Source organism: Stegostoma tigrinum, chromosome 26, assembly GCF_030684315.1.
Source record: "Stegostoma tigrinum isolate sSteTig4 chromosome 26, sSteTig4.hap1, whole genome shotgun sequence".
NCBI lineage: Eukaryota > Metazoa > Chordata > Chondrichthyes > Orectolobiformes > Stegostomatidae > Stegostoma > Stegostoma tigrinum.
Window position 1 is genome coordinate 6,569,813 of NC_081379.1, and position 17,330 is coordinate 6,587,142.

A 17,330-nucleotide genomic window follows, 5' to 3' on the forward strand; every position below is an offset into this window, starting at 1 on the left:
CAATGTCCTTTAGGGAAGGAAATCTGCCGTCCTTACCTGGTCTGACCTTCATATGTGACTCCACTTCGGTTTGATTCTTAAACCAGAAATTGCTGGAAATGCTCAGCAATTCTGGCAGCGTCTATGGCGCGAGAATTCGAGTTGACTTTCCTGCTTCAGAACGATCTGCCAGACCTAGTGCGTTTTCCCGACAATTTCTGTTTGTGTTTCTGATTTCCAGCACCCTCCCCGGGCTTTCTGATTAGCGGTTGACTCTTAACTGTCCTTTGAGCCAATTAGAGATGATCAGTAAACTTCACACACATCCAGTAAACTCTGCATTCTCTTTTTTTTCTACGTGTTATTAACGGGTGTGGTTTTAAGTTAAAATAAATGCTTAGATAACTTCTTTCGTCTTACAATGAAAGTTAGCTGTACTGTTTTTATCAAACGTTTCTCTGCTCTCGTGCTCTGCACCTATCACAAACCAATTGGTAACGGGTTCAATTTACTATTTCCAACTTTAACCCTCAGAATTTTTCTGGGTTGTGTCTCTAATGTCGGATCTCCTGAATGTTATCTCCTAACCCCAGTGTTCAAAGCGGATGTGTCCTGGCAAAAAGATAACGGTACCTAACATAGGCGGTGAGTGAAGCGAAGGGAGCGAGACAAAGGGAGGTAGGGAAGTCCTCAGTGTTTGATGCCTTTGTCGTTGTAAGAAACGTATAAACGTACAAATGGAAAGAAAGAGAAAAAAAAATGCAAGATCGATTGCCATGACGCTCCCTTTATTACTGCGGCTACCTTACGCTTTGGACACTGTGTTAAGCCATGAGCTGCTGGTGCCAAGAGCCTCAAGATTTTCTAAGCATTCACTTCAAAAACTCATCCACATTGTTTGAGTCCATCAAAATTGGAAGCGTTTGCTAGCGGCAGTATTGTATTTACAGAGAGCGCCATGAATCCTGCATCCTGGAACAACTTTTCACAGGGTCTTCACAAACTCTCAAGACAATTGACGTACAAAAGACAGTCGGGATTTGTTTTTCAAAATATTAATAAAGCAGTCTATTCTCCGAAGAGAGAGAGAGAATTCCTTTAAATTTACCAGTTTATATAGAAAATTACAACACGCTGGTTCATTTAAAAAAATACGAAAGCCATTTTACAACAAACATCGTTTTCTCGTTAAAACATCATTAGCCACTAAAAAGCACCGGTAACTATCTAAATATACAGTATCTACATGTTTAGTATCTACACTTATCTACACTACCCCACCCTTAAAGTTGCCATCTCTTAGGTTACTGTCACTCTATCATGCAGCCCCTCTGTTATTAATATAGTCATTTGAATCATCCACATTGCAGGGAATAATAAATATCAACAACTTCATTCCGCGTTAAATTCAGCAGTAACCAAACTTTGGCACTATAATTTCAACAGGTAATATCCGTGAATATGTGTATGTGTGTGTGTGTGTGTGTGTGTGTGTGTGTGTGTGTGTGTGTGTGTGTATATATATTTCAACATTTCACAAATAGCAACCGACTAATCAGCAATTAGTTTTTGCATCTCTCTTCCAGTTTCAGAAACCTTTGCAGAAATTAGGGCATTCTTGGCTAGACATCAGACTGAACAAGAAATGCGAGTGATGTAAACTCCCGACATGAAGGTAACGCAATGAAATCTCTGGATCGGGCTGACTGTCTCATGGCGGGTGCCTGTATTTTAACCGGAGCACAGTAATAAATGTAAAATACATCCTCACATCCATTTCCCAAATATATTTAGTTGCAATCTGCACACAAAAACGAGAGAAATACACATATATATATATTAAATTAAAACATTACAAATGCTGGGATCAGTAGGTAGCTTTAAACTTGCATTGCATAACTTATCAACGATAATTCATGGTGAGTTCTGAAATGATTTCTTACTTTCGTTCAAAAACATAATACTTAATGCACCGGGAATGTGATGTCTACTTTATTTGTCTACGAGGCCACCGGTAGGAACACGCAATCAAATAAATGTCTCTTGTAGCCTGGATGACGGTAGGCACCGTTGATACATTCAAAGCACACTCTTTTTATAACACAGGAACGGGTTAAGCCTTTAGCTGCGTGGTTATTTGCCCTTGTGAAATTGTCGCCATCGACACCGTCGCAAACAACATATGGCTTCTCTCAAAGCTGAAAGTGCAACTAACCCCCTTTTTTTTTCTGCCGTCTAAATACAACATAATAAAAACTCCAGTTGCAGTGTGAGGTTCCAACTCATTTTCCTTAGTGCAGTCACTCACGCCGTGGCCCTCATTCGACCACGTGGGACAGCCCTGCTTGGGAACACCCACCCACGCCTTTCCCCAATTGGTCAGAACCTACCAGCCTGCGGCCGTCGATTGGCGAAGCGCACGTCAATCTACAAAGAATATCACCAATCACAAGTCGGCAATTGCTGCTGCCCAGGCTTCGGACCAATCACGACTGAAACCCTCCTTCCAGCTGCACCGCGATTGGTCAGCGGGCTATCAGAACGCCAGCCGCGCAGTCACTGACCCTTCAAGTGAAATATTGAGTTTCACCAACTTGAAGCTCCCTTGAGCTGCAAATGGTGGCAACAGTTCCATTAAAACCAAGAGACAGGTTATTCCCCCTTTGATTTGTGCATCTTCTTTGGTTTGCAGCATGAGTAGTTCCTTTTATTAAAAAGTTACAAGTACCCAGCCCATTCTCGTCTTTGACGTTATCTGTGCCCATAGTCGTAGTTAGTGGGCGCTGCACTGGCAGGGTACATGTTTGCAGTCGGGTTCATGTGATGGTAGCCGTGGCTCGCTATGCCAGACAGCGGGTAGGGGGTAGGCCTGGCTTTGGCGCCGATGTAAGCATCATGGTACGAACGGTACTTGTAGGTGTGGTGCAGGCTGTCCGGCGGCTGCGGGTGAGGCTCCAGCCGCAGTTCGTGTGGAGGGCTTGGCCGGGTGAGCGGGTGCAATCCGCCGGGGAGAGCCGGGCTCAGCACCCGCGACATGAGCTGCTGCTGATGGGGGTCCGGGTGCATGGCCGTCCGGCTGGAATCCCGGTCATAGTCGCCTCTGGAGTCCGCATCTACCAAAATAACGTGCCAAAGTTTATAAACGTACACACCGAATATCCCGGCTTGCAGTAACATCAACCCGTGATATCTTCAATTGTCAAGTAATGAACATAATGCTTGCTTGGATACACCTAGGTTTTCTCTGGTTGGGGCGATCCAAAGTGTTAAATAGTCGCGGATAAAGAATTCAGGAGCAATTTCTTGAACCAGAGAGCGGTAAGAATGCGAAATCATCATCTCAGGAAGTGGTTGGAGCAATTAATCGAACAACATTGAAAAGAGAAACTCTTTGAACAGACTAAAGGGGAACTCAGAGATAGAGGGCTATGCTAATAGGTTAAATTGAAGATCGGAAGAGGTTCATGTGCGATTTAAACACTAGATGGGCGAGCGTTATTCTCCTCCGAGGGGAGGAGGCTGGTGTGGAATCTGAATGAGGTGTACAAAGCTCTGAGGGGCATAGACCGGGTAGTCGGGGAGTAACTTTCCCTTTTAGTAGATGGGTCAATAACCTCGGGGCACATCTTTAAGGAGGAGGCGCTTTAGAGGGAATTTGAGGGAAAAGTGCTCTCACCCAGGGGTAGGTGGGCATCTGGAACTTACTTCCTGCAACAGGCGGAAATGCTTATAACATTTAAGAAATATTTCGATAAACGCTTGAAACGCCGTAACACTCACGGCCAAATGCTAGGAAATGGGATTAGAATAGATGGATATTTGACGACGGGCGAGGAGACGATGGGCCGAAGGGCCTCTTTCCTTCCTGTAAAATCCTTGACCGATCTGGCTGAAAATTTTAAGCAAGTTTATCCACCCTGTCCCTGTTCTGAACTATTTGGCAAGACGTACAAATGCCTCCTCCGATCGTCCCTTCTAAAAATAATGCAGGAAATGCAACATTACGTTCTGGATTCCAGGCAAAGCAAAATGAATATTGACATTGCATCGTTGTTAATGCATTCAGAGTCTAAACTGTCGTCTGTGATTGTAGGTGAACCTAAGAAAACGATCAAAATTACTTTATCCAGCCTAACCGATAACGTTAAAGCAGAGATAATAAAGTGTGAAGCTGGATGAACACAGCAGGCCAAGCAGCATCTCAGGAGCACAAAAGCTGACGTTTCGGGCCTAGACCCGAAACGTCAGCTTTTGTGCTCCTGAGATGCTCCTTGGCCTGCTGTGTTCATCCAGCTTCACACTTTATTATCTTGGATTCTCCAGCATCTGCTGTTCCTATTATCTCCGATACAACGTTAAAGCAGTTTTTTTTTCGAAAATGAAATTAATTTAAGATAGGAAACAGTGTGCTTTTATTATTGCAGTAGCTGGGCGGTTGAGCAGGATTAAGGTTCTGACCAAATCCAGGCCCTAACTAGTTCTTAGATGAATTACAGCAGAAACGCAGCGAAGGCTACTGGGAGTAAGCAGGCAGCTGTGCATTGGCAACACTTCTGCTCCGGCTCAAGCCTTTCTGTTGCGCATCACAAGTAGAGGATGGGCCAGCAAAAAGGAAAACCGTTCTCCCCGCGGTGACAAGCCGTACAGAAAACAGTTTCAGTTAAAGTAACTGAGGTCTGCTTGTCTCAAGACTCCTTGCAAAAAAAAAGAGGCCGATGGGTTTGGAGATCATTTCGGCAAACAAGAAGGCTATCAATTATTTTCCGGCAAGTCGTGCTCTGGCGAAAAATGTCTTTCTTTTGAAACCTAAGATTAGATAAGATGTTGTTTTGAAGTAGGTGCAGAGAGTTAAAGGACAAAAAAAAGAGGCTGTTGTCAGAGTTACAGGTATGAAATGAAGATATGTGGTATTTGCTTGAATGGCCCTGTTCAATTATTTAAAAAAACACACAGGGAAAGGTAAATTTAAATATATTTCCGTTCCTCTGGCACTAACATCAAGAACCTCTCCGCCTCTCTATCTCACGTCTTTCCTTTCGGACACTTTTCAAAACCTACCTCCTGGATCAAGCTTTTGGATATCTGACCTTATACCTCCCTGGAGACTGGAAACTGGTTTTCTGGTGCTCCCTCGAGGCGTCTTAGGACGTTTCGTTGTTTTAGGGGTTCGATATAAATACCAGTTATTGCTATGCCATAACATGACACCCCAAAGCAATTTTCAGGGAAAAAAATTGAAAGTTAGTCACCGTTGCAATATAGAAAACAGGGTAGCCTATTTGAACACAACGCGATCACACTTAGTTAAAGGGCAGTGATCAGATAACCGCTTTTGCACTGATCTTAGTTCAAATATGTACTTCAGACACTGAGGCACTCTCTTTTTCCGCATTCAAGTAGCTGCTTAGATTACGTCCACGAATGGTTGGAGTGGGCCTTGAACCCACAACCTGCTGAGTTACAGGCCAGTGTATTCTCGCTCTTGTTGAATACTAAGTCCTTATTACAGCGTGGCCCCAGAAGCGTCCACAAAATCGGGCACTGCCGGGGTTTAATTTGACTTGTGCTACACGCTTGCATTCAGAATGATCAGAATTTCTAAAGTTATTTCTTTGTTGCTGGAGACTAGAAATTCATTCTTCGATGCTTAGAATCCGCAGTGAGATGATCCATTGTATGGTATAGGCGCAGTATATCTCCAAGTTCACACAAATCAATCTCATTGGTGAAGCTAAGTTGTCTTCAAATTCAAGGAGTAACTTTACAGTTAATGCATATTAAACATTGTCATCACCTCCTAACCAACAATGCACACCAGAAAAAAAATCCAACTGTGGAATCTTGCTGTGTGCAAACTAGGCTATAAGATTTACCGGCATAACTGCCCCTCAAAAAGTAAATGGTCGGCTGGGTGAGTCCCTCTGCTTTGCCTTAAAGACATGTGATAAAGTTATTTTGAACCTGTCTCATATGAAGTACTGACAAAGGCGTCCAGAGTTATCTTGCATTAAGGAAACGGGCTGTTTGAGATCTTGAGTGGAGTTACCAAGACGCAGGGAGAGAAATGCAAGGACGTACCTTTCTCACTGCCGTTCTGCTGTGGTGAAGACACTGCGTTCCTGTTTCTGGCGAAAGCACCGATTAACTGTAAAGACCCAGGCCTGTGATTCCTCGGCCTAAAATACGGTACAAAACTGTTCATTCGAGAACATTCATATCAATCTCAGGTATTGTGTGTATGTTTTGTTTTCATTAAAAAGACGACAATGCAGGCAAAATAAATTGCTTTGAACTACAGGCTATAAACAAAGGTTAAAAAAATCGTCATTCGCTTGGACAAATACAGTTCATCGAGCGCAGATAGTCAAAAACACAGACTTACCAATCATCAGGATCGCAGTCTCTGAATCCTTTTGCAAATGGATTGCTGGCGATCTTCAGTTGTGTTATCTGAGGGGATTAACAATAAATACTCATTTGCAGTTAGGTCTTGAGACAACAGTAAGAGTAAATATGTACAGCTTTAAAACGACAATTTATTCGTGTGTAAAGTAAACGTATCCTTCACTTTAAACAATAAAATACTTCTTGTGACTTGGAAGATGTAGGTGCTGCCATAGTGAACTCAGTTTTGAAAAGTTAAAAATTATTTCCACATAAGGAGAAATTAAAAACTATCAGCATGAATAAATAGATATTTTGAATTGGTGATAAATGCACAGGCACCGCAGGTTTAGCCTCAGGTTGATTGTCACAGTCAATAAAATGGATATTACTAATAATTGGTCATTTTTAATGGTTCCAGTGGCACGTTATCTTTGATTTAAATGCACAGAGAAGTCACATTTCAACGACAGATACCGCTGTATTCAACAACTAGCAAATACATCAAATTATTAAGTAATTTCTCGCATATACAATGTTGTTACATGCAGATATGATCAGGCGCGAAATGCTGTATTGTTGTTAATTCGTGATTAAAATGTGCCCCTGTAAATGTCCGGAATGGCTGTAAAACAAACCTTAATCCGTTATTGACAGTTGCAGACGGAAAGGTTAACTGATGGGAAGCAGGAGGTATGGCAGTCAGACGGGGACCAGATGTTCACAGACATCAGGACTACGCCAACAGCCTTACACATCGGTATTTCAGTTCTTTTAAAAAAACCAAAAGATTTACAGTCTCAAACAGTATTGAGACATCGCTTCATATCTTAGTTCTTGCAGATTAATATTTCAGGAGTCTGGCAAAAGCGAAACAAAACGGAATGCAACCCAATGTGTCTCTATGTAGCTATGTCACGCTGCCTTTGATTGACAATTCTTGCTGTGTCGCTTGCCGTGAAAGGAAAGCATATAAAGCTGGAGCCTTGGATGTACACAGATAATTGTGTCCCAGTGGGTTTTAGGAAGTTTTCTATAGTCATAATTGCAGGCCCGGAGCCCTTTGGGGTTGGATGAAATGTGCAACATTATGGATTTGGAGCTGAACTCCCTCAGCTATCAAGTTCCGCACAGAAGTTTCAGGAATGAGTTGAACAGATGCACTGGAATGAAGGTACACTTTTCCCCAGATACTCTCCAAAACAGACTTCAGTTCTCAAACGGCAACCTGGAGCTGCCAAATCAAATCTGACTCTTTCTTTAGAGAAAAAAAATCTGTTTCATGCTCCAAGCTTTCTGTAATCAAGGTTCATGCATGCCAAGCTGAGATGCACAACAGATGATAATATGATTTAGAGCAAAGATCCGCAGGCATGACACAAGTGACACATAGCCGTGGTTCAATTTTATATGCACGGAAAATGCAAGCGAGACGGAGCATTTCAATCTTACTTTTGAGGATTAATGTTTTATAGCTGTCTCGGTGCGTCCTGCGTTATTATTTAAAGGGAAGTACAAATTTAATTTGCCTCTCTGTTCTTTTGACTCATTGAGGGGAATGGGTCGCCTGTGTGCCTTTAGGAATTGCAAATAAGGTAATTACAAATCTCTTCCTCATGTAAACTAAGTACAAAAGGGCGCATGGACTCCGTTTGTTTAAGGTTAACGGCTTATTTATAATTGCTCACGCGCAGTTAGCGTGGAATATATCTTGCCAATTGCAACAAACCCGTTCTAAACATCGATATACATTCATTGATTGTCCACTGTTTCAATCCCCACCCCCCGCCCCACCCCCCGGGGTTCGAGTCAGTTAAAACTAGTTTTAATGAAAGTCCACAGTTCACGAAAACTAATCGCGACTGAAAGACCCCAAGCTTTTCATCAATGTTCAAATTCAAGTTAGCTATGCACCTTAATGCGGCCTTAACTGCTGGAAATTAATGATGGTTTCTGGGTTTTAAAAGAAAATCCTTCTGGGTCGCCATCCATCATTAACAACTTTGATGAATGGATGTCTCCCAAGCCCGGCAACGGCGTCTGACTGTGAGAGCAGAGGATGATCCCAATAATGACTAATAATCTTCAGGCACACACGCACATGCACACACACACACGTACCCGATGGTTTTGATAGGCCGTGACCGCTGTAAATCTCGTCTCCTCGAATAGAAATGTTTTAAAGTTTTCCTCGGCATATTTTTCACTGTCCTTCCTGGGGTCGACATACACGACGTGGAACCGCGGCTGGTATCTGTGCATCGAGTTTAATATAATCTGCGTGAAGGAAGAGGGGTTGCAAACAAAAAAGGAAACGATTTCAAAATTCACGGCTCAGCCTGACACCCAACCCTGTGAAAACAAAAGGGGGAACGTAAATCTTCAGCCTACTTACATGACCGTTATCGTCCAATAAATTATTGGTTAGTTTTAGCTTGTCGAAAGAGACGATTTGCTTCATCCACTGAGCGCCTTTGGCTGGGGAGTCCGGATGATAGTGCACTCTGCCTGGCGTAGCTGGGTCGGCCTTACCAGCTACAAGCCAAGATGAACTATGAAAAGCATACCTGAAAAGGGGAGAACAAATAAATAAATAAATGCTGCCATTCACACCAAATAAATAAACACGGCCAATTCATTCATAAAGTGCCAGGAAATTGTAATCAGTTTGATGTATGGGGCTGGGCCAGGTTTCAATTTTAGGAACAAACCAGAATTTCTGCCGCCCTTGTTTTTCATTGGAATGCAGGTTAGCTTGGCCTGCGAAGAAAGGAAGCATAATTATTGTGGCTTTTCCCTGATCCCTGCTTGATATTATAGTGGTATCTGTGCATCGAGTTTAATATAATCTGCGTGAAGGAAGAGGGGTCCTCTGAGCGAGGAGGCTCGCATTCAAACCCCATCTGCTCCAGACGTGGTCAGGAACATCACCGTCCAGGTTGACTAGAAAATGCCTAAACTAATCGCATTTGTCTCAAAAAGTCTAGAAACAGTGCTGCGGAGTCCCCTGGACTTATCAAGAGTTTTTCTACTCCACATTTCTGAAATAAATAATCCACTTTACAATTCTATCATGCTGATACAAAGTACACATTAAAGCTCCTTTTTTTAAAGAAAAGAAAGTAACATTCGGTGAAATGCCTGTGTCCCGTCGGCCGTACCCACACGCGATCACAGCGTTGATTCTGACTCCCCTTGCATATATTCGGGAACACAATGCACGCTTATGTATAGAGATCTACAGCACATGAAAAAGACTCTTCGGCCCACTGAATCCGCACCGCTCAACAACAAAAAAAATCCTTCACTATTCTAATCCCATTTTCCAGCATTTAGCTCCTAATCTAACACGCGGGTTACCAGTCTGATTTCTTTTTAGATACCCCAACTTGTTTTTAATCAGAGACAGAATTATCTGTACGTGTCCCCGCCAGCAATCTTTATTTTAGAATTGGATGTGTCAGCTCAAAATGTTCCTTGAAAGAAACCCGCCTTCATTCACCTAGTGTCCTGCTTTAATCGTCATGTTCAGTGCCTTAGAAGATCATAAAGTATTGATTTTTGTTCCAGGAACTGGGAACAGAGTTGGGGAGAATGGCGCCCTCTATTTAAAATTGTACTATTTTACAAAGGAATGAGGGAGAACAGTCTAATCAAACCCATCTCAGCCGCGCAGCAAAGCTTTTTAATTTCATGACTTGCAAAAATCCACCGAGAAAGCGCCTGGTGAACACGGTCGGATGGAGATTAAGAGTACGAAACCTGAGGGGTTAGTTCGGGTCACTTCCCCTCCTTTCCAGAATTTTGCATTTTAAAAGTTGGCTGCAGTAAGTAGTTCCCTGGTCTGGGCCGATGGCTTTTTTCATAATTTAATGGAAAATTGATATAGCGGGGAGCTTCATCTTAACGCTGGAAAATATTCAGGATAAATCAAGAAGTAGCCTTTCCACTTTCTAAAATTTCCTATGAGGCGGCCGGAGTCGTTCTCGTCTCTGACCACCGCATCAATACCAACTGAGCTTTAATTCAGGCCTGTCTACCGCTGTTCTTGCATGGTATGCTTTGCCTGCATTTAAATGGTCCAGAGCCATCGTCCACTAAAGGCAACAGGTAGCTTTCTCCATGGGGGAGAGACCAACGACTGGTTATGTAGAGTTCGATGGTAACCACCCCAGCAGCTTTGAGGGTACGGTGAGGAGGTAAGATCTCTGTGAATTACCACAGTCAGTACAGGGGGTGAACCCGGTTTTATTATGTACAACCCTCTACCCATCTAGCCAACTGAGCTATCTCGCTTCTTACCCTCTCCCATCCCCAAACATTCGAACATCCGTCTAGGCATCAGCACGCGGTCCATAACATGCATCGTTCAAACCACCCCAATCATCCATTTCTGTACATTGAAACGAAACTTGTTTTCTGTGTCAATGTTGACGACAACAAACCCACCACAATGTAACAACTTGATTCAGTTTAGTTTACAAAATACAGCGAGTGAGAAGTAGTCATTCATTTAGAAGCAGCAAAAAAAGCTTCGCAAAGAGAGAAACCAGTGGAACAAAACACTGCGCTAAAAGACTGACTGTCAAAAGTTTTGCACCTTCTATTCTTCGGGATATTAAAGCAACCTAAACAGACAAGTTAAAGGGAAATTGTATTAGAGGTAATGGGAACTGCAGACGCTGGAGAGTCCGAGATAAACAAAGCGTGGAGCTGGATGAACACAGCAGGCCAAGCAGTGCTCCTGAGATGCTCCACACTTTATTATCTAAGTTAAAGCGAAAGTTCGTTAACAACTTAATTCCCAAAACTTAAAAACAGGTCTTTGCAGACTGTTGTTTATTTCCAAATTAATACTGAAGAGCCCTCACTTGACCTGGTTTGGGCCCAGGCTATAACAAATTAAATCACTGTTTAGCATTAAAATGGTTGCATGTTTGAAAGTATTCTTGGTGTTCATCAAGGGTGGTTGCTTTATAAATTTATAGGTATAAAATAAATCAGCAATTAAGTGATTTTTCATTTGGCGTTGTATGTTTTCCGGGAGCGATGTCGACTTTGTTTTGTTACTTTGTACGTTATCTCTCTGGCTTTTTTTTGGAGAAATGGCTGATTGAGCCCGCCCCAGCGCCCATACGAGCGGCAGCTGGCATACTGATCTCTCACGCTAAGGAAATAATGACACAGTTTTATTTTACTTGCCGATATCTTTTGTCGTCTACGGGTACAAAATCCATGAGTAACATGTAGTCAGCCATCGGATCCATGCCGAAAATCTTCACTTGAAAAGTCGGGAACATTCTCCTGAGGATGGGAGGAGAAATGAGTGAGGCGATTGAACAGCGACGCACTGCCATTAATTAGCGAGGAGCCTTAACGGATGGATTACTCTCGCGGGCTGCTTCTAACTCTCATTCTGCAGGTTACAAAAACGAGCTTCTGTCTCCCTCATGCCATTCTGAGGTCGACCTTAAAAATATAATTCATTGTGCAGGGTGTTCGGGAATAAATGAACTTTTACGCATTCAATTCCGACTTGGAGAAACTTTAGTTATGCATTTAATAAATACATGTTTCAGCCCAAATACGGGAGATCCGCAACGGCTTTTCTTGTCCTATAAAACCTTTAACCCTCACCTACCCCAAAATAGAAGGTCAAAATCATGCTAATTGGGCCCAATTATCTGGTTGTAAACCTTACAGGCCTACAGTCTTATCCCTCCCATGAAAATTAGTGAGCCTTATAATGATTCCACTACTAATATCTTTCTTTTAAAAAAACGCCAATACCCCGAAACAAAACTGAAACTGAAATATTAACTCTCATGCTTTCCAGCCTGCTGTTTCCAGCATTATCTGTACTTGTTCCAAATTTCCAACATCCGCAGTACTTTGCCTTTGAGAATACCTAACTAAGATAATTTCTTGAGACCATCAGATAAACAATTATTTTAAGTGCTAAACAAAAGAATATTTTTGTAATAAAAACACAAATCGAGCGCCTCCATAAAAGGATCACGACAGGTGAATAATTGAAATTAGTTTGGAAACCTAGCTTACTGCAACATAATATTGACTGAATTATGTATTGGCTGTCCACATACAAGCGTCCAGACGGCCATTCGCCCATTAAAGTTCAGCTATTATTTAAGGATTTTCTATTTTGGTCAGTGCGTTAGATTCAAATTAAATGCATTCGAAAACAAAACACACAAATGATTGTCATGCGTCACTTTGTGGTTTATGCGAGTTTCTTTTACAGCACTTTTCATATTTCATTGCACTCCATCTAATCCTAAAGTAGGCACATGCAGAATGGAAGTGTTCCAGAATTGCTGCGTGTCTGAATCTGAACAGGTGAAGGTATGTGTTGGTGTACGTGTGTATGTAGGGATGTGTGCACATATGTGTAGAAGCGTATAGTGATGAGAGTTTAGGTCAAAAATTTGTGTACAAGAGCTCTAGAATTATTAAAATTATTTTCTTCAAATTTCTGCATTAATTAAAACATGGATTTAGAATAAGCGAATCTTTTAAAAAAGTGTTTATTCTTTGGTCAGAAAATGCCTGCTCGACAACATTACTGAAACGGTGCAATTTCAAACCACAGTCAGCCTCGTCCGAGTGAAATCTTGAGAGAAGTGTTTGGGGATCTAGAATTTTACTCTGCAGGTTTACAGGTTTTATTCTCCAGTTTAATTGAAGAAAACGAATTTCGCTTCGTCATAAAAGTTGCTGTTAATATCAAATTGGGAGTGGGGAGTGTGGTAGCGACCAGGAGAGTGGGATTGGATTGGTGTGCACAACCCGTGGCCGAATGGCCTGGTTGTTAGCCGTCGCACCCCGCCATTCTGATAGGGAAGGAATGTTTGCCGTTGCCGGCAAAACTTACAAGGAAGGACATGTCTTAAGGCATTGTGTTGAAGGTTACATTATCCTGTCGTAGCCACTTGATGCCATGTTGAAACCATTCCCCTGACGTGAGGGTTTTTTTTTGAAACCATATTGTGTCTGAGCGACGTTCTCTTGCATTTTGCGCGGCCTCTCCGAGCTGAACTGACTAAAATCGTTCACTAAAACATGGCATTTTAGTTAGGTGCGATGTATGAACACTGCTTTGAATTTTGACTCCCATTTTTGGAAACTATCAAGTCAGGGTGTCTCTTATCTTTCTTGCTCGTGGACAATAGTTTCCAGTTTAACATGCTTTCTCGCAGACTCCAGTCATTTTTTAAATTAAAAATAATCTGGTCTGTCCAAAAATCTACTAGTATATTTGGCAGTGATTAAACGGATTAGATTGATTTTATGCCAAGATATTAGTACAGGCGAATGCATAGAGAGGGGGAGAAAATCGAGTCAGAATCTTTTGAGTGGGTACCATCATTTTGATGACGGTTGTTGCAAACATAAGCAAAAGAGCAACGAAAGACAAACTAACGTAACACGTACGAACACAGTTACTAAAATTATACCGAAGGAATGAAGGGAACAAGCTACATCAGCACATCAACTTAAGTGATATTTAAAAAAAAATTACAACCTTAGGCTTCTGCAGAATTTGAACACAATAGACCCTGGGTACTTGTTCCAATATCAATGTTGCTCACCCCCACCCCCGCGCTACCGCCATTTGCTATCGAACAGGACTGCAGCTAGAAAAACATTGCACACTGCCCCTGAACGTACGGGAAGCAAAGCAAGTAATCTCGCTGTTGAAATCAGGCGCTGTCTAAATGTTACTTTTTTTTGTAAAACTAAACATTCAGAGTCATAGAGGTCTACAGCATATTTTGGTAATTTGTTTTTTTTAAATACTTGCTTGGCATTGATCCCATTCCATCAAGTTTTAAACACATTGTTTCCACTTCACAAAACACCAGAAAAGCGTTTTATAGAAGAAACATGGCCGATCAAATTGAGATCTTAAGCTATTTCGTTTTGCCGAACTCAGGCTGAGGTGAAATAGATTTTGTTTTGGGAAGTGTCAGATTATCGCAGTTAGAAATTTTGTGTAACATTTGTTTTCTTTTTCATTCTGCAATATAGACTGACAAATCAGATACTTTCTTAATAACACAAAATATTAGTAATGTATATAAACTGCAGAATGGTGTTGAGGGCTGGTGTGAGGACGTTCGTGTATTTGGTGGTGGGGGTGGGGGAGACAGAATTTATCTCTCTGTTCAGAGTTTCAGTCTAATTTTAACGTGTTTGGCTTTTGTAAAATTTAAACATTAAAAACTTTGGATTCCTTTACCTTTTTTTACAGTTCGAAAAAGAATGAACAATTCCAGGCTTGAAGACAAAAGACCCAGCAATCAGCCATGGAATAAATAGGTTTTAGTTCGTTGCAAGGGTTTTTTTTTGCAGACTCTCAACCATTTCACTTATTTGTAAGTCCAAATATTTCAATGTATTGTGGCTGTGCAGCCGTCACATCCTGTAGGTCTCCATCTGCCCAGGGGATGGGAGTGGGCCACGGATTGAATGGGGTATTCGCGGGCTGTGTTTGTTCAGTTTATCGCGAAATACTAAGGCCGAGCGCTCACAAAGCGCTTCGATAATAGAAGCTGCAAGTCAGAGACAGAGGGAGACAATGCTCCGTTTTTATCTGTTTTCACAATCTCCCAGGTCGAGTTCTCGCTCGTGCGACATCCTCTCTCGCTCTCGAGGAGAAAGATGCGAACAGGATAGAGAAAATAAAGCAGAAATCTACCGGATTCGCTACCAGGAGACTGACGCCTCAACTCACCTCGGATTCCCGAGTTCACCGCGGGGTAACGCAACATGTCCACTATCTCCACATTTAGCGCTTCCAGTCGGCGACTTGCCCCTAACCTCCTCACGCCTACCCCTCAGAACCATTCTGCAGTTTATACGAATTTTGTGTATCATTAAGAAAGCATCTGCCTTGCAGCGAGCAAAGTCTCGACATTGCCTGAAGAGGGGTTATACCCAAACATTGACTGCTCCCTTCCTCCAGATACTGCCTGGCTTGTTGTGTTCTTCCAGCCTCCTGTCTGTCTACCTTGGATCCCAGCATCTGCAGTTTTGTTTTTGTCTCGACATGTAACGTTTGATTTGGGTCCTTTGGTACGTACCATGAGGCTCTCGAACAGCACCCAGACAGGGAGAGGGGTTTGGGGAGCAGGGAGGGAAAAGCAGCGATCAGTTCCGAATTTCGGGAATAACTCTAACCCTGGATTCTAACGCACCGTAAATCTAATCGGGAGGGGGAGAGGAACTGGGTGAGGTGACTCTAGGAGTTAAATCCTGGAAGTTTAAACATCCCGCTGTTTTAAACAGTTTACGTAAATGCATTGGAGCCGGGTCGAGTTTTAACTAGACGTGTTTTGACATCACTAGAATTGCCCAGACGAAAGTTACACACTTTCTTTGCGGTACACTGTTCATAGTGTCAGAGGTTCGGCTAGACAAAAAAAGTTTTCTAACAAAGGGAGTCGAGAATTTTTTTTCCTGAAAATTTGATCTTGAGAAAGGACTTCAGGTTCGCAACGAGAAGTTGTGGGAGAGTAAGATAGAGAGAGTGTTAAAAACATACAGACAAATGTGAGAATATGGCGGCCGTGTATTCATTTAAAAAAAGTTGCCCGCTCCTTACCTCCCTGCTTTGGTGACTATCATCTCTGTGCCGAGTTGGTTGAACTCGTCCCACAGGGCTTTCATTTCCAGTTGCACCGTGATGTTCGCTACTTTCGGGTTCTTCTTGACCGGCGCTTTGCTGCTGCCGGTCGCGGTGATAGAGGAGCAGTTGGAAGGGTCAGTACTACTGTCTGAGGCTGGGGCAGAGCCGCCGCCGCTAAAGCTGCTACCGTAACCGCTGTGCTGAGCGCCCGGGCACGCCTCGTAATGGCTTTCGTGGTTGTAAGGACCCGGCTCCCCGGGAGAAGGCGCGAGGTGATACGCTCCGGACGAATTCAGGCTGCTAATACTGTTGGCAGTAAACGCTGCAACATCGCAGAAATGAGAGAGCTGAGTTAACCAAGGGCTGGAAATGGCCGAGATCATGGTTCAATTTATTCCAGGCGTTCTCTCCGGAAATAAAAGGATTGGAATATTTTCTCTCTCCTTCTATTAAAGCAAAACGGTTCAGATATTTTCTCGTTCAGACCTCCTTTCTCTGTTTCTTGTCCTTTGATCTTTCTCTGTGGCTTTCCCTGCCTCTCCCGTGCTCTCTAGCTCTCCTAGACTGACCTGTGTGGTAATGGTTTCCGCACTGTTATAACACTGCGGCGGAAAACTTGTTCAGGGCTCTTATCTTTAGTGGAGGGCCTCCCATCGCTATGAAACCGGTTCCTCTCTCTCTCTGTTATTTAGATAAACACCTCAAGGTAATGTGGACCTCTCTGCCTTGCGATGGAACCTGGATGCTCCTGATTGACAGGACAGTGCCCCGTCTTCTTTTAAAGTGCACTTTCCGACACCCAAGTTCGGGGGGAGGAGGGAGAGAAACTCCGGTCTCTCTCTCTCTCTCTCTCTCTCTCTCGCACACACACACACAGACTTAAACAATGGGGATCCACGTTAGCACTGGGGACCCCCTCAAACAATAGTAAAACAATCACGATCAGTAAAGAAGGCAGATTGTCAAAATTAATCCGAAAACAAAAGCCCCTCCCCTCCTCTCCAACCACTCCCCACCCAGACTGAAAATTGGATCCGAGTTTTTTTTGTGGGGGGGAAAGTTTGGTGTAAGGGAGGAGGGAACGTTCCGTACACATTTCACGCACCTAACAGTAGAGTGGAGGGAGGGGAGGGTTGGGGGTGGGAAATGACACATACCAGATCCTATTTTTATTTGCATTGGTTGCTGACACACGATTGTGCAGGAGGCAGACAGCGCGGTGGATTGGGGCCCCTAGTGTTAGCATTGAGCAGCTTCCTTCATTTATAGAGCGATCGCTCTGCGGAGCCGCGAGAGAGAGAGAGAGAGAGAGAGAGAG

At 43.0% G+C, this 17,330-nt stretch overlaps 1 protein-coding gene across 6 annotated transcripts in view; it reads right to left on the reverse strand.

Annotated features, from left to right (window-relative positions):
• Positions 1-777: 777 nt before the first annotated feature.
• tbx1 (T-box transcription factor 1) overlaps positions 778-17,330 on the reverse strand; it is a 29,848-nt gene continuing 13,295 nt past the window's right edge. For 4 of the 6 annotated variants that reach the window (XM_048555708.2, XM_048555710.2, XM_048555705.2 and 1 more), the window contains 7 exons: positions 15,989-16,334; positions 11,566-11,667; positions 8,759-8,930; positions 8,485-8,640; positions 6,362-6,429; positions 6,058-6,173; positions 778-3,092 (listed from right to left, as the gene is read on the reverse strand). In XM_048555708.2, the coding sequence (XP_048411665.2) occupies positions 2,731-3,092; positions 6,058-6,173; positions 6,362-6,429; positions 8,485-8,640; positions 8,759-8,930; positions 11,566-11,667; positions 15,989-16,334 (1,322 nt within the window). In that variant the 3' untranslated portion in view covers positions 778-2,730. Of the gene's footprint in view, positions 3,093-6,057; positions 6,174-6,361; positions 6,430-8,484; positions 8,641-8,758; positions 8,931-11,565; positions 11,668-15,988; positions 16,896-17,330 lie in introns of those variants that run through there. The other 2 variants (XM_048555706.2, XM_048555707.2) reach the window with 2 other exon arrangements.